The sequence below is a fragment of the Micromys minutus genome (genome assembly GCF_963924665.1).
Source record: "Micromys minutus genome assembly, chromosome: 11".
NCBI classification, from domain to species: Eukaryota; Metazoa; Chordata; class Mammalia; order Rodentia; family Muridae; genus Micromys; species Micromys minutus.
In genome coordinates this window covers 9,305,770-9,323,518 of record NC_137980.1, presented here as the reverse complement: position 1 = coordinate 9,323,518, position 17,749 = coordinate 9,305,770, and the positions used below count along the sequence as shown (strand labels likewise).

General features: G+C 39.3%; 1 protein-coding gene across 1 annotated transcript; it reads left to right on the top strand.

Moving 5' to 3' along the window:
* Positions 1-2,124: 2,124 nt before the first annotated feature.
* On the top strand, positions 2,125-3,997 carry COX7C (cytochrome c oxidase subunit 7C). Its single transcript, XM_080925817.1, has 3 exons — positions 2,125-2,315; positions 3,043-3,181; positions 3,899-3,997. The coding sequence occupies exons 1-2, from the start codon at positions 2,241-2,243 to the stop codon at positions 3,157-3,159; spliced, it is 192 nt and encodes a 63-aa protein (XP_080781943.1). The 5' UTR covers positions 2,125-2,240; the 3' UTR covers positions 3,160-3,181; positions 3,899-3,997.
* Positions 3,998-17,749: the final 13,752 nt, after the last annotated feature.

Here is a 17,749-nt window from a genome sequence, read left to right as displayed (position 1 = left end):
AAAAAAAAACTATAAAAACAGGAGGATGAGGAGGAGTTCTTCGAAATGTTCTCTTCCAGGCATAACATTACCATTGTAGTTGCTTATTCACAGCAGATATGATTATTTTCATATACCTGAAAAAGACTGAGCTAGTCAAAGTTCTAGCTTAGGGGTAAAGGTCTGAGCTTGTCACCACTGGTGGCTTTTCAGTGTTCAAGTGGATGAGTAAAAACCCACTTATAATTTCCATGTGGGCAAAAGAAAATGTACCCAGTGGGACAGCATAAACAATGAAGACATAAAGTTGGGCAGAGAACATGTTGAAAGATGTAAAAAGGGAGTTGGAGGGAAGACATATCCACCAGCAAAATAAACAGTATCATGTATAGAATTTCCATAGAATAAATATAAATGTTATTAGAAATCTTTTCATGAAAACAGAGAGCAAAACTCTTCTAAAAATTGAAGAGGGGACAGAAGAGAAGGTTCAATAGTTAAGAGTACTTTCTGCTCTTGCAGAAGAATCAGGTTTCTGGAGATCCAATACTTTCTTCTGACTTCCCCGAGGGCCAGACTACATACATGGTGTACATACATACACATAGAGAAACCATCAGGAAAATGGATAAAAAATTACCTCCCTGTCTCTGTGTGTGTCTGTGTGTCTCTTTCTCCCTCTCCCTCCTTCCCTCCCCCTCCTCCTTTCTCTCTCACTCTCTCTCTTGTCTCTGTCTCTGTCTCTCTCTTTCACACACACACACACACACACACACACACACACTCTCTCTCTCTCTCTCTCTCTCTCCAAAAGGTAGGAGAGGAACGAATCTCCCTCCCCACCTCCCTCCCTCTCTCCATTTCTCTTTCTGTTAAGTATGGGAAAGACAATGGCACACTGATACTCCTGCCTTTCTCTTTTAGTGACAACACTTACTGGGAGTCCATGGAAACCAGGCAAGGATGGCCTGCACTTATGATAGAGTTTGCAACTGTGGTTAACAGATAGATCCATAGATATGTAGCTGACAGATAGATGATAGACAGGCAGATAGGCAGACAAACTGACAGTTAGAGAGGTAGATGACAGAGTATAGTTCTGTGATTGCTTAACTCCTGTTACTTGCTGAGACTTAGTGGCTTGAATGAAATATTTTTATATACCCTTTAGATATAGTTCACTATGTAAAGAGGTTAATTTCAGCTAAAGTTTATCATCAATTACAGAACATATTTATACTAATCTTAATTTAACAAGTCCATATGGTATTCTTTTAAAATCATAATTTTTAATTATAATATAATTACACCATTTCTCCCTTTCTTTTTCTCCCTCCAACCCCTACCACGTACCCTGCCTTGTTTGCTTTCAAATTTATGACTTCTTCTTTTCATTTCGTGTTGTTACATACATAAATAACACTATACAAACTGAAAAAGTAATATTTATGTATATAGGGATAAATACAGTAACCCCCCCCTTTAAAAAAATTATCTATCAGTGTCTGGTGGCCTTGTCTAATGTTGGTGCTCCATGAAATTATTAGGTTCAGCAGGAATAAACCAAATCCTAACCCAGGGTAGTTCCAGATGTCAGAAGGCACTTATCTTTTCCACAGCCTAATCATGCAGCACATAGCTTTTTTCTGTATATCCTTGTTTATCCGATTTCTGTATCTTCAAAAAATCCAGCTCTTGGCACTTCAGTACAGTTTTCACCATGACATCCTTTAAGCTACATACTTTTTAATTAGTTGCCTGTGTTCCCTCGGACAGGGCTAGAATGCAAATCTTTCAATGTTGGCAAAGAATCATAATCAAAATGAGTAATATACTCATATGAAATAATTTTATTTCTTGTTCCATAAACTTGAACACACGCAGCTAACCAGCTTTAATTACCTCAATAAATTGTTTCTGGAAACAAATCCCAAGTTTCCTATATCTGAACTCAAAAAACAGCTCAGGCCCTAATGAATCTCTGATGGTAAGATATCACTTGGTGCTGGCGTGCGCGCTTTCTAGATTCAGACTACATTTCCCACAACCCATCGGAGCCGATATGGCTTTCGAACTACGAAGCCCACAATCCTCTGTGCCCGCCGGTTGACTGCGTTCAGGAAGTCCGTGCTGTAGTTCCCATCTTCCCTTTCGGTCTTCGCGCTCTGTATTGCAAGGTCGTGAAGAAAGGAGAGTGAGGTTGTACGGCCATTTCTTCCGCCTTCCGTCTCTGCAACTCTCGCAGAACTCCCAGCCCCGGCATGTTGGGCCAGAGTGTCCGGAGGTTCACCACCTCCGTGGTCCGTCGCAGCCACTATGAGGAGGGTCCGGGAAAGGTGAGTGAGGTCTGGCTGCTTAGAGACAAGGTGATGCTCAGCTCCCTTCGCTTATCTCAGGACGGGCCTAGCGCGTGTGGGGGAGGAAGATGGCTAGCCCGGAGCTCGGGAGACACGCAGGCCCCTCAGTCCACATCCCCGAGAAGTCTGGGGAGCACAGCGCTGCCTCAGTGCCTCCTGTCAGCCCCGTCTGCCCAGAGCGAGGCCTAGAAGGTTAGGCTGGAGCCGGGCGGCGTCGGAGATGAGTGAAGGTCATTGGGAACGGAGAAGAGGGCCTGCGGCTGTGGGTTAGCCGTTTATACCAGCAGACCGCATTAGGGGCGGCGATCCTCAGGTCAGGTTTAGCCCCAAGTGTAAGTAAGCCGAGTAGTTAGTGGTAACTGCCCCGCAGTCGTTAGGCGAGGCCTGGTAAAGGGAAGAGGGACCATGTGGATGGAGTAGGCAAAAGCCGTGTACTGAGCGGAGAACTTCTAATAACGAACTAGAATGGTGTATTTGTTTCTAGTTAATACTTTGGCAAGTAGTTGTTTTCAGATATTAAAAACATAAGACCCTTACAGTTAATAGAGCTTACCGGCTGGTATTCAGAAAACCTGGGTGCTTATTTAAAATGTTCTGTCGAATGCACCTGGTTATAATATACGCGATTGCCCCCTCTACCCTTTTATTAGAGTAAATTCTGGTGCTTTGAACGAATGCTTTTGCCGCGTTTTCTCTTTCCCAACAGAATTTGCCATTTTCAGTGGAAAACAAGTGGCGGTTACTGGCCATGATGACCGTGTACTTTGGATCTGGATTTGCTGCTCCTTTCTTTATAGTGCGGCACCAGCTACTTAAAAAATAAGCATTCCTTTAACAGGTAATTGGTAAGTGTCTAATTTTCCTAAAACAGTAATTTCTGTACCCTATACACTCTCCCACAATTTACCAGTAGTTGTCTGCTGATTCCTGAAGGTAAGTATAAGTTTTGATCAATAAAGGTGAATGTACTAATTTTTTACACTTTTACACTAATCATCTGAATATACTGTGCCACATACCTGTAGGGTAATTAATATTAAAACCCCATAGAAGACACAATTGATGTTCTGTAGCTAATAGCACTAGTGTAGGGTCCCTACATAGGGTAATCTTGTTCTATGTATCAGTCTTGTGTCTTCTAAAATAAGTCAATCTTCTGAGATCAAAATGTACTGGGTGTATCCAACTTTTGACAGTACCAAGTGGCATTGACATCTACAAGGTCGATTGGGAAGACACTCTGAAATGTTCCAGTGTTTGTATTTTTACCAACCCTAGTTATCTGTTCTGTGGTTTTAATAAGTTAGTCTGCTGAGGTTCAGAGATAATGTTACTCCATCTTCACAGAAATGTTGCATCATGGTAGCTTAGATCCTTTCATATACATGCGGGTTTCTTTAGCATAATTTATCCAGAATTTTGGTACGTGTGATGAAGCAAATCAGTATGAATAAGATGATACTGTAAACGCTTTCTGATGTATCAAATTGATAGATGATTTGAAATTTACTGACTTGTAAAGTCAGGCTTCTAATGCCACTAATTTTGTGTTTGTTTTGCAGAATGAAGAAAGTTTAAGAGATGAAATCTGAAAATTGGATTAAACTCTTGAACTCTTATACTAGAAAAATGTAAATAAACTAATGCCTCTTCTGAAATGAGGAATGTGATACTTGTTACTTTTGTTAAGAGCTGTATGTGGGGGTTGGAGTGATGGGTCATTGTATATCATACTTACAGGGCAAACAGAAGGCTTGGTTTTCTATCCATGAGTGCCCTGATGAAAAGCTGACAGCATAATAGCTGCTCTTAATCCCAGGACACAGGAGGCATGGTATCCCTAGTCATGATGGTTAGCTAGAGTAGAGTTAACAGTGAGCTCTGGGTTCAACAGAAGACCTTGCTTTAATTGGCAATAGCGGAAGATACTTGAGGTAACGATGGACTTCCGTGTGCCTGCTCACACATGGTGGTCCCAAATGAGAGTGCACATGCATGTGATTTAGACTTTATTGTAGTAAATTACTGGGTTACATTTAATATGTTTCTTAAGTCAGGAACATGTAGGTAACAATTTGAATATACAAACTCATTTTAATTTAAGGGAATTCAAAAGTAGCCTTTGGAGATTGAAGTTGGTGTCTTAGTAATTAACAGAAGAACCAATATCAAGTTCTAGTGAATTATCTAGATTTATAACTTAAAATTGAAGGTTTTGTATCTGATAGTACTGCTAACCATTGAATCTTACTTAGAACAGGAGTAGGATAATCCAAAGGAATATAACTGCATATGGGACAAATAATTTTTCAGTAATATCCTGAATGGGACCTAAGAGAGAGCTCCCGTTAGTAATTCTGTCATTAAATTGTATTTGTTAGCAGTGAAATACTTCTTAGCACTTGTAATAAATGCAGTAGTGGACTTCTTACAGCTTTCTTGTTGGTAGGGAAAGGTAGCTACTGAATATTCTAGACCCTAGTTTCACTCTCAGTATATCACCAATGGTGGAAAAATAGAAAAATAAATTTCCAAAGGTTTTGATGAAAGGATGTTGTCACTCTTTTTTGAACCATAATAGAAGTAAAAGCAGTTGGTATGTAAAAATTGATTCCTGCATTCTTAAAACCGTTGAGAACACTTGGTGAGTCTAGAATATTGAAGGTGCCTATAGGAAAATAGCAGGGAAGAATTGATACATACCCGAAGGGATTCATGGCTTCAACAGTTAAAGCCTTTAGCTGATCTGATACAGCTTAATGCATAGTACACAGTCCAACCTCCAAGTCTATACATAGTATTTACAGTTATATTTGAAAAAGAAAATGAGCCTGCCAAAGAGTAGGGGATGCGTACTCAGCAACTTGCCATTACTAGTTTCACATACATGTGGTTACTGTAATTGCCACTAAAATGGCTTTAATAGCTGAAGTTGACTTCAGAAAATAAAATGTATTAACCTAAAAACAAGTAAACAGGACTTTTGCAGTGTTTTTCAGACTCCACAGCACAGGTACTAAGCTGGGCAGGTAGTCTGGAAGAATAAAAGGAATGTGGCTTTGGCATAAAGGCATGCATGGCTAAAAAATAAATATCAAACTTGGTATTAGCAAGGGACTGACTCAAGTTTCTTAAAAATTTATGAGCGTCAAAACTATTTGCTTGTGGTAATGAAGGAGAAAATGGCCTGGGTATATGAGGATAGGACCTGGCATGCAAGCGTGAGATTGCCAGAGTATCCAAAGCCTACATGGAGGCTCCTGCCAGTCAACAGTGCAGAGGGAGCGTGCTGGCCAGAGAAGAGTAGATCCTCAAGCACCTTTGAGTCTCAACCTCAGTTACAGGCACGTGTCAAGGTCTTGACACCAGCATTCATCCATACACAAGAGTGAAAACTGCTAGGATTTGGGTTAGAAAACAAATGGGGTGGAGAACTAAACTGAATGCATTGTTGAAGGTGGTTCTAGAACTGTTGTGCAAGAGTATTTCCAACACGTGTCTGAGCTAGTTCATACTGAAATGACACTTAGGCCTTACCATGTCTTCAGATTTGTTGTACATTCATATCCTCTTGAAAGTAAGAATCCAGTATGAACCATGGTGTTCAGTCACATCCCAGTAATTTCAGCCTCAAGCTAGTACCTTAGCTCAAGGTTTCAGTTCCACTGTCTTCATTTAGTTTATCTCTGTTGAGGCCTTCCATAATCCAAAGTACTATAGCCTCCAACTCATCAATGGTTTTATAATAACCATGTATTGAAGTGATTCATTTTATATGCAGGTTTTCCATACAAATCTCATCTTTTGACCAAGAGGCTTGTTTATTCATGTATTTATCACATGTACTCTAGTAGTGAATGAACATCTTAAGTGAATAGGAACAAAAAGTGATAATCCCTTAAGAGACAAATTCAAAGTGTTTCAGTGTGCCATAAGTAAAAATGTCCCCCAAGACTGGACTAGGGTCTCCCAAATGTGAATATATAGAAACAATTCAAATGTGAAAACACAAAGGTAGGATTTCTATCAAAATGTAACTTATGAGTTCATGGTTTATTCCATTTTACTTAATTTTCTTTGCCCAAACGTTACTAATGATGGAGAGATATATTGGTTTATTTTCCGGCAGACAAAAGGTAGGGATTTATATTTTAACAAAAACTAGAGCATAAGAGACTGGGGCGTCACTGAGGCTCTCTAATTAGCCAGCCCAACCAAAAGAGAGCTCTCTCAGCCAGAGTCCAGTAGAAGATACTAAATGTCCTCTGACCTTTGTGTAGTTATCTGTATACTCATGTACACAAATGTTTAAGATTGAGTTCCTTAGGTATTTCCATGACTGAAATTCCTATGATTTTAGCTGTTGTCACATCAAAATCTTATAAAACTAAGCTAATTTTGGATAGACGAGTTTATATTTAAATATGGGTACAAGCAAACTGATCAGTCCCTGACTTACAGGTCCATGGGATTGTTTATAAATATGGGGGAAGCAAACTGCCTTTGTTTTGGCAAAGGAAAAGATAAGAACAGAACTGGTATTTGAACACAGGCACTGTTCAACTTCCTGGTTCAGGGGTTAAGTAGCCACCAGCCAAGATCCCTGAGAGACTGTAGTTAGAGCTTTTAAATATAAGAAGGAGCAAAAAAACACATCGATTTAAGACTGTGGGGTTCCCTTTAAAACGATCCGCTTCTTTACATCTCTAATTCATAAACACTGGATGTGGCAAATAGATCCCCAAGGCCATTTTCCATTTAAAGTAAGTGTATCTCTTATCATATCTAAGGAAGCACTACAGACTAAATCAGAGATGGGAAAAGCCTCTTAAACGTTTTGTCTTTGTGTGAGTAGGATTCAGAGCCATGGAGGATAAATAGCCTTGGGCTTTCAAAATGTATTTTTCAGATGCAGCTTTTAGGATTTGCTACTCTTTTCACTTCAGTAGACCCTGTTCACTTATTGGACCCCTTTGTAAAAATTAGAAATACGTTTCCTTTTCGTTGTGACAGTATCATACCAGAGTCCACTGGTTTCTAACCCTATGGTTTTGGTATATTGCAAATAATCCATATCTAGTTTGCTTTACTCAGTAGTTACTTTAACTGAATTTTTCTGTTATTTCTTCAACATTTTATGTTCATCCCCATTTTTTTTCTGAACCAGTGAAAGATGAAAATTACTTAAGGTTTTAACAAGCTTCTGTGCATTTTAATGTGTGTTTTGTGTGCCTTCTTTGCTGGAGTTAAAAATGCACTACCATAATAAATATTAGGTGTTCAATAAATAAATTTCGATGAATGGTTTTAAGGACAAATACTGAGTTCAAACTCCTAAGTTGATATAAACCACCCAAGAGGGTCTCAGAGTCCTTCCGTGATTCCCAGAAACACAGGCATATTGGTAATTTTATTGGATTCGCATCTCTACCCTAGCTTGTTTCACTTACTGTATCCCATTCATGTCCATACCTGCTTTATTCATATAAGCCAGGAGTGGGCAATAGCCTAGATATTTATCAATATGAGTAGATAATGAAAATATGAAACATTTGTACAACAGAATAGTCTTCAGGTGTTAGGAAAATAAAATCATTTCCAGGTAAATGGATAGAATCACAATTTTAGTAAAAAAGACAAATATTGCATATTTTATATGTGAATGGCAGCTTTTAAGCTTTTAGATATGTGTCTTTCAGTCCCAGTAATTACACAGATCATAAGGAAGGTAACTTCCAAGGAAGGGGAAATAGAATGTAATTGTTATAAAGAGATAAAAAGGATATGAGTAGGATTAAATGGGGAGAGAATAGGAAACAGAGTAACATGGAGAATGGGAGAAATAACACTAAAGCCCTTTTGAAACCCCACATGTAAACCCAGTATTGTAGACTCTACACATGTATAAAATAATGCCCCAACTGTATATTATAGTATGAGGAATGAGATGTGTTTTTGTTGAGCTGTTGAACAAAGGGGTCCTGTAGAATGTCCTCCTCCAAACAGCACAGACTATCGCCAGTACTATTGGTTAACCTCCAAACATGATGGTAAGGCCTGACTGCTAAGTACAAACTTACTTCATTATAAGACAAGGAGTAATTGAATGGCTGTCCTGCTAGAAGCTCCACACCTACTGACAAAATTTCATGGTGCTGGAAGGTATTTTGTTTGCTACCAAAGAAGAAGAAGCATCAGTATTACATACCTATGAACCCTGGAACTTGCAACAGATATATGCCTGAAGATATATATCCATCCAACATTATGAAAGTAATTCACAAAGATAGTCTTATATCAGGTACTATAACTGATGAACAACTCAAAGTGTATGGAGTGTACACAGCAAAAGGATGAACAGCTTCAGATAAAGGATGAAAGCTCAGAAGTACCTTGGGTTATGTATAAAAATATGTATTATTGAAGAAAATATACCAAGTATGTAAATTTTTTCACAAATAGTAAGAGCTTAATAAATGTTTTCAAGGTAAATTGAAAGGAAAAATACTCCAAGTAGAGGATGAATGCTGAAAATACTCAAACAGGATTGCAGAGAACCTGAGGCAACTTTTGGCCTAACTGAGTGCACTGAGACTAGTAAATATGTTTTTAACAATATGGGGAGCAAATTGTTGGTGTAACAACTTTAGATCTGAGGTAGGCTGTAGTAAACCTACAAAACTATAGCCAGGAAAAAGTTATCTTAGAATTGGGATATGGCTTCTCTTACTTAGGGTTTCTATTGCTGTGATGAAAAATCATGATGAAAAAGCTACTTTGTAAGATTATTTGCCTTATACCTTAATATTGATGCTCATAATGGAAGGAAGTCAGGACAGGACACGGATCTGGAGATATAGAACCTAGGACACAGCATCCCAGCAATGGCAGCATCTACAATGGGACGGGCCCTCAACCAAGAATCCTTAATTAAAATAACTTAAAGGTCTACCCCAATCTTATGGGGACTTTTTCATAATTGATTTCCCCTTCTCCCAGATGACTTTAGATGTGTCACATTATGGGAATTTAATAGATACAACACATTGAAGAATAGAAGGTTAACTATTTAGTATAATAGTTATTTGTAGAATCAGGTCACCACCATAGTGACTCAGGGCCTGTCTGCAGACTGCTGAACACCCAGAAGAGCCTCAGAAGTGATCTCTCACCTGAGCCAGAGACAGAGCAGAGTCACCACCATCAGAACTCACTTCCTGCCTGCAAAGAGCTGACCACCAAGAAGCAATCTCCCTCCTGAGCCCATGGGCCCTCAGACCCCAGGGGAGACAAGCTCCAGAGAGGAAAAAAAATCACTTAAGATCACAAATAACAAGATGGCAAGAGAAAAGCAAAAGAACCTAAGCAAACACCAATGGCTTATGCTCTAAGATCAAGAATAGACAAATGGGACCTCATGAAATTGTAAAGTTTCTGTAAGGCTAGGGACACGGTCAAGAAGACACAGCTGCCAACAGATTGGGAACGAATCTTTATCAATTCTACGTCTGATAAAGGGCTAATATCCAATATATAAAAACGAACTCAAGAAGTTAGGCTCCAGAGAATCAAATAATCCTGTTAAAAATGGGGTACAGAGCTAAACAATTCTCAACTGAGAAATATCAAATGGCAGAGAAGCACCTAAAGAAATATTCAACATCCCTAGTCATCAGAGAAATGCAAATCAAAACAACCCTGAGATTCTACCTCACACCAGTCAGAATAGCTAAGATAAAAATCTCAGATGACAGCAGATGTTGGTGAGGACGTAGGGAAATATGAACACTCCTTTACTGTTGGTGGCAGTGCCAGCTGGTACAACTACGCTGGAAATCAGGCTGGAGGTTCCTCAGAAAATTGAACATAGTACTACATGAAGACCCAGCTATCCCACTTCTGGGTATATACCCCAAAGATGCTCCAACATATAACAAGGACACATGCTCCACCATGTTCATAGTAGCCTTGTTTATAATAGCCAGAAGTTCAGAAGAACTCAGATGTCCTTCAACAGAGTAACGGAAACCGAAATTGTGGTACATTTACACAATGGAGTAATGCTCAGCTATTGGAAACAATGACTTTATGTATTTCCAAGGAAAATGGATGGAACTAGAAACTATCATCTCAGAGGTAACCCAGTCACAAAAGAACATACATGGTATGCATTCATTGATAAGTGGATATGAGCTCAAAAAATCTCTGAATACCCAAGAAACAATTCACAGACTTTATGAAGCTCAAAATGAAGGCCAGAAGGTGGATGCCTCAGTCCTTCTTAGAAGGAAGATCAAAACGTTCATGGGAGGAAATAAAGGGGCAAATAGAGGAGCAGGGATTGGAGAAAAGATCATCCAGAGACTGCCTCACCTGGGGATCCACCCCAGATGCAGTCACCAAACCAAGCACTATTGCTGATGCCAAGAAGTACTTACTGGCAAAAACCAGATATGGGTGCTTCTTCAGAGACTCTGCAAAAGTCCCACAGATACAGGTGAGGATGCTTACAGCTAACCCTCAGACTGAACATGGTACCCCAGTGAAGGTGCCAGAGAAAGGACTGAAGGAGCTGAAGGGGTTTACAACTTCATGGGACAAACAATATTATCAACCAACTAAGCCCTCCACAACCCCCATGGAGTAAGACACCAACCATGAGCACACATAGAAAGAACCATGGCTCCATCTGCATATGTAGCAGAGGATGGCATTGTCTGTCATTAATGGAAGAAGAGGCCTTTGGTCCAGTGAAGGCATGTTTTCCCAATATAGGGGAATGCCAAGACACTAAAGTGGAGAGGATGACTGGGAGAGGGTGCACCTCATGGAAACAAGTGGATGGGGAGGGGGATGGGATTGAGTGGGGAAGGGGATAACATTTGAAATGTTAATACAGAGAATATCCAATTAAAAAGAAGTGCAAATAAATAAAATATTCAATAAATTTTTTTAAAATGGAAAATGGGAACAGGATCAGGTATGGAGGAGAGGGGTACAGGAGAGAATTTGATAGGGCCAGGAGAATGAAGAGAAATAAGCAGCCTCGGAAGATCGGAGGTGCTAGTGGGGGCTCTAAAAAGTATCAGAGCCCCTAGGAAGTGAGAGACTATCAGAACTCAGTGGGAATGACCTTAGCCAAAATGCCCAACATTGGGAGAAAGAGCTTGTCAAGTCCACCGCCAGTAGATAAACCGAGCCTCAAGGGCAGGAATGGGGTTACTAATGGTCAACATTTCTGACCCAGAATCGTTCCTGTCTAAAAGAACTACAGGGACAAAAATAGAGAAGAAATTGAAGGAAACGGTGTCCAATGACTCTCCCAACTTGGGATCCTTCTCATGGGGGGGCAGGAGGGGAACCAAGGCCTGACACTATTACTGATGATACTGGGTGCTTACAGATAGGAGCCTGGCATGGCTGTCCTCTGAGAGGCCCTACCAACAGCAGACTGAGATAGATGCAGATTGTAGGTTGATGTCAACTCTATATGTGATTGGACAGTAGAGAGTGGGGCACAGACAAAGCTGGTAAAGCAGAAGAGGAGGAGAGGCAGGAGATTTACATTGGAGGCATCAGAAGAAGATGGTTCAGATCAAGGTGAATAAGATCAGGTTTATCTTGTTTAGGTGAGCAGTTTACATCTTTATTAGTTGGCAGTGAATTAATTTTTTTAGATGTTTTGTGGATTGAGAATTTAACATATAAATCTGTTTGATAATTTAATGATTGTGGAGTCTTTTTACCGGGTGGTGGAGGACAGTGTGTGAAAGCAACATGTTGTGGACCACCCAGGACCGAAGTAGCAAGGACAGGTGTAGTGGACCATGCCTGGGTCAAAAGAAGCCAGTATCTACAAATACTTAGAGGCACCATAAAGCCGCTAAGAGACAGAAACCCTACAGTGCTTTGTGGCCCTATGGGAGCCGGCACTAGTACGGGATAAAAGGTTACCAGTATTTTATATTTACTACACGTGGCATACTGATGTGTTAGGCAAGCATCCATTAGAAAGTTTAAGATTATTAGCCTGAGAAAGTTTTATTCTCTAAGTAAGATGGGGCCAGCACCACATTGAGACACATGATGTCACTAGCATGGGATAAAAGGTTAGCAGTATTTTATCTTTACTGCAACACAAATACAACCAACTGTTGTACTGAAGTCGGGGACCCCATTAGGTTAAGGACTGAAGAAGCTGAAAGGAAGAACAATCCCAGAGGAAGACCAGCTGCCTCAACTAACCCAGATGCCAGGGGGAGCTCCTGGTGGCTGAGCCACCAACCAGAAGCATACAAAGGCCGGACTGAGGCCCCTGGTGCTCACAGAGCAGAGGTCTATCTGATCTGACTTCAGTGGGAGAAGATGTATTTAATCCTCAAGAGATCTGAGGCCCCAGAGAAGGGGAAGGCCTGGTGCTGGAGGGAGCACCCTCCTGGAGGCAAGTGGGAGGAGGAATGGGATGAGGAACTGTGTCCACCAGGGAGGGACAAGGACTGGGATGTAAGTAAATAAAATAATTAAAATTAAAAACATGACAGCAGAAAAAGTTACTTGCAAACAAGGACTAGCAAAACCATGCTTCTGTTGCTTCTGATTGGCCAGTTTTAGCAAGGATTTTATTGAATCTGGGTAACATATTATGCTATTTATCAACTCTCTTGCATTGAGTACATGTGAGAAATTAAAATAAAAAATAATAAAACAACCCAGATCTTCATATCGTAACACAGATAAATTAAAGAGAGTAGAAAATTCTGAGAGACCAGTGTGTGGGAAATGTGTTCTGGCTTCTCTGACTCCACAGTTAATTTTATTCTAGCTTTAAAATCAAAGTGCCTCAATACAATAAAATCCATGGAAAAGTCTTTTGATGTCTTGAATACTTAGCACTTTCTCTGGCATTATAAAATAACTTTATAGGGCAGTTAATCAAGTGACAGTAAGAGGCAGTACTCTACAGAGGGTTCATTTTAATATTTAATACTATGAATACTAAACTCCAAAGTTGAAGGCAGTCTCATTTGCATATGTACTTAGGATGTCAGTACTCCATTCAAACAGTGAACTATCAGTGAAAAGGTGGCCTGCCCTGCTGAATCAAAGAAGTGACAAAAGACAGGTCCATTCCATTCAATATCTGTTCGACTTTCACGTTTACAGTTCTGTTGCAGTCTCTAGGAGAAAACACTAAAGGAAGCAGTATAATATTTCCTAGCTCTCAGGAGAGAGCAAACCTCAGGTAAACACAGATGCTTCCACATACCAAATGAATACAAATTAAGGTACGGCAAACACTGGGGGAAAGACTCAAGAATCCTAAGGAAAACACGATTGAGGGTGAAGTCTAGTATATCTCAGACAATGTTTGAGATTTTTAGATTTTGAGCTACTGGATATTTGGGAAAGAAGATAAAACACATATATTTACATTATGTTAAACATATGGACACATCTACATATATTTCAGGGAAGACAGATATGAATTACACAGTTGTAATTACACAAACTTCCTTGAATTTGTTTCATTAATATTTAAGTTAAACATTTTATTGATATTCTAGTTAGCTTAAAGCAATGTGAAGAAACATTGGGGTATAAATTAAATTTGGAGCATTAAGCTGTTAAGTGCTAGTTGTTATGAAAACAACTTATTTTATCTAGTTTTAAAGTAATGGTAGCCCAACAAATTGAATTATTAGGACTCTTGATTTTGATAAGATTTAGAACCTCAGAGCCCTAGAGTTAAATCAATTGCCCATTTGCAAATGTGAAAAACTTCCCGAGCAGTAAGATAAAGAGAGTTTTTAAAAAGCTAAGACATATCTGATCTAATCTAACCTCTGAGAAAAAGATTATTAGAAAGGAGCGGAGGGAAGACTGGATGGTTTAGGAATAGTTTCAGCTACATTTGTTACAGACTTAATTTGATCAAAGAACTACAAATGTAATTATTTACATATACATTGGAGGAGAGTCTTATGCATAGCATATTCAGATGCTGATTTATGTGCCCTGAGATCTAGTTGTCATCAATATTGAAGAGTCTCCTGTATCAAAAGTAGTGTAAAGAATGCTCCTGAATTATCTTAGTAAAAGGCTGAACGCCTAGGGGTCCCAGGGAAAAGAGCTAGGGATAAGGGGTTTACCTCCATGAGGCAGGTGAAGGTACAAGAAAAAAGGGCCATGAGTTAGGAGAAGAAACAGGAGGAGCAGTAGGAGGAGCAGGGGGAGGAGGAACAGGGGGAGGAGAAGCAGGAGGAAGAAGAGGAGATAAGAAGATGATGAATATGAGGCCAGGAAGAGTTGCCAGGGGAGTTCTCTGTGAAGACAGACAGTAACAGTAGATCAGGACAAGGAGAGAACAAGTAACTCAGGGCATGTAGTTGGGAAATAGGTTGACAGCACAGAGCATTAGGAATACCTGCTTAGTTACTGTGCTTAAAGCTCCTTGACTAAATCTACAAATGTTGGTCTCAATTTATTTGGGGCAGTATCTGTGTTAGAAAAACTACCACTTTTAAATTTCATCCTATGCATATGCCTTCAAAGAATTTATTCACCCTAGAATGACAATGTTCTGAAGATATTCATGAAGTGTAATAAATAAAATAAAACAACTACAAAGAAGAATTTTGGTATTAATTTTAATATATTTGGGTTTATATACAAAATGAACTAAATTTATTAAGAAATAAATATTTCTTAGGATTTGGAATTTTAAAGTATTTTGATATATTCTTCACCATAATGCAGGATATTAATATTTTTATATATTTCAATTAGCCATGTTCTGTGTGTACTGAAATGGTTATTGCATTCTATTAATGTATATTTTGTCACCGAATTTTACTATCTCTGTGTCTCCATCACTCATTTCATCTGTGCGTATGCTAGTGTGTGTGTGTGTGTGTGTGTGTGTGTGTGTGTGTGTGTGTGTGCTTGTTCATGCCCTTGCTCGCATGTATGAGTGTATGTTTTCAAAGTTAGATCCCTTCAGAATGTTGCCATAGCAGTAGGTCTACAAAGGACTACAAAAAATATGTTTATTTGAATTTTATACATGTCTGTGTATCCAGCCACTAGGTAGCAAAAAAAAAAAATGTTACTGGGCTCTATAGTATATAATTCATTTTAATCTTTTAATACAAATAGTTGTACTTTGTACTTAATGTTTCATCCCCTTGTCAGTTAAGAATTGGTAAAGAATGTTGGCAGTTTACAAAAAGTGAACATGGGTGGAAAAGTGTTCTATAGATGTTGATTGGCACTGGCCCCACAACTTTGTATTTTGATTCATTGTTTTCTTTCAGTGTTTCCATCGGTTGCAAAGAGTAGTTCTCTTAATAAGGGGCAAAGACTACACTTAGCTGTGTAAAGAATGGCAAATGCTTTTTAGAAATTAAGCTGATTTAGTAAATTATTGGTTGTGAATTCTCTTCCATTAAACATTGTATAAGAGGTATCCTAAAGATTGTAAAAACCAAAAGGAGTTTGCTATGAGATTATATCTTCTAACAGTATTACAAGCTAAACCTATAAAGCCTCACCAACACGACTGCACAAATGTGAACGGAACAACAAACATGCCAGACTGGGTGTGAATAAGCCCATGATGCCTAGGCCTCAAAGAGCTATAGGCAGTTGAGGAAGGTAGGAGGAGAGGTGGCTGTGCCCAGGAAGAGCACACTGAATGATTGACCACGACCAAGTGGTCAACCCTAAAACATATAGAGTTGTTATGGTACAGGTTGAGATGTTCTGTATGTATATTTAGAAATAAACATTAATGAAAAATAATATTTGAATTTAAAAGTCAGCAGGAAGACACATCTGTAGGAGAGTTTGGAAGAAGGAAAGAAATGTTAACATTTTATTATAATCCCCTAAATATTTATTCTCTCATGCATCCACTTTTCCCTACACTTCCTTGAACGCTGCCCCACTTTCCCCCTCTCCCAGATTCACTACCTTCAGAAAAGAGCAGACCTCCCAAGGATATCAAGCAAACACAGAATAACAAAATGCAGGAAGACTAGACACAAACCCTCATCTCAAGGCTGCACAAGGCAACCCGGTAGGACGAGAGTGTCCCAAGAGCAAGAGCCAGGGGTGTTGAGGATACCAGGAGAACACGGCCTACAGAACCTCCTGAGGAGAGGGACTCACAGAGAGTAAAGCAGCTGCCATGGAGGCGTGCTAGGTCCTCTGCGTGCTTGTTGTGGTTGTTTAGCTTGGGACTTTGGGATGACTCCTAACTGTTGGAGTGCAGATATCTCTGACTTTTTGTAAAAATATTTTTTAAAAATATTTAGAAATATATTGGGAAGCATACAAAATTCAGTAGACTAAGATCTCTTTCTTTGTTGAGTGAAAAATCCCAAGGTTTCTGAAGAATTGGTAATTACAACAAGAAGGACTGTTTATTCTATAACAACAGCAGCATTAGCATGCTTTATGGGAGAATCTGCTGGAAAACTATAATAGTTAAATTATGGAGCACTGGACTGCAACTTTAAATTGAACAATTAATAGAGACCTCATGGAGAAATAAATATACAGTAAAAACTAGTGGTGTCCATGGGAAGAGTGTTCCTAAGGCAGGAGCTTGCTTATTTGGTTCAAGGAACAACTACAGGTCAGTTTGGACCAAAGCAAGAAGAGACTACCTAGTATGACTGGGGCTGGGTCAAGTGAAGCCTTGCAGGCTCCTGTTGTAACCTTGACTCTTAATGAGAGTGAGAATTTAGACAAATACACAGTTTGATTTAAATGTCAAATGGCCTACTTTGTGTTACCTTAAGGATAAAGACAACAGGGAGCAAGACTGGAAGCCAAGCAGACAAATATTGCAGTATTCAAAAGAAGCATAATGAAACCTTGAACAAATGTGAGCAGAGCTTTTATTCATCAGGCTTATTCAGAGAAACAGAGCAAAAGAGAGGAATGGAGATATCAATTCACTGTAGAATTTGGCATTTGTGTATTAGCATGGATGCTTGAGTACCCAAGATGCAATCAGCATCATACTGAACACCCAGGAGAGCTGATGGTTAGTAACTGGCTGTGTGTCAGTTGAAGGACAGAATTACATCCTGGACCAAAAACAAGCAGAGAGTAAGAAGTCTTTTCTCCTCAGGCTTTTATTATATTTGGGTTTTGAATGGATTAGATGGGCCCATTCATCCTTGTGATGGAATTTGGTTCAGTGTCCTGATTCGAATATCAAAGTCATTGTTGTGTACCTATTTGGTCCAAATTTAAACACTCCTTCCTAAAGCAATGAAGATTTGTAATGTGCTGGGAGCTGGCATATCGTGAGATTTCCAAGATTCACAACATCCCTCCCTAAGGTTATAAATTCATTGTATAGCTGCTGGAAAGAGCAAATTCAGTCTTGGAACCCCGCAGTT

Excerpts from the sequence above, each read along its gene's own strand:
- COX7C (XM_080925817.1), top strand. The coding sequence starts at position 2,241 with ATGTTGGGCCAGAGTGTCCGGAGGTTCACCACCTCCGTGGTCCGTCGC. Across the intron at positions 2,316-3,042 it reads ATGAGGAGGGTCCGGGAAAG|AATTTGCCATTTTCAGTGGA; the intron begins GTGAGTGAGGTC and ends CTTTCCCAACAG.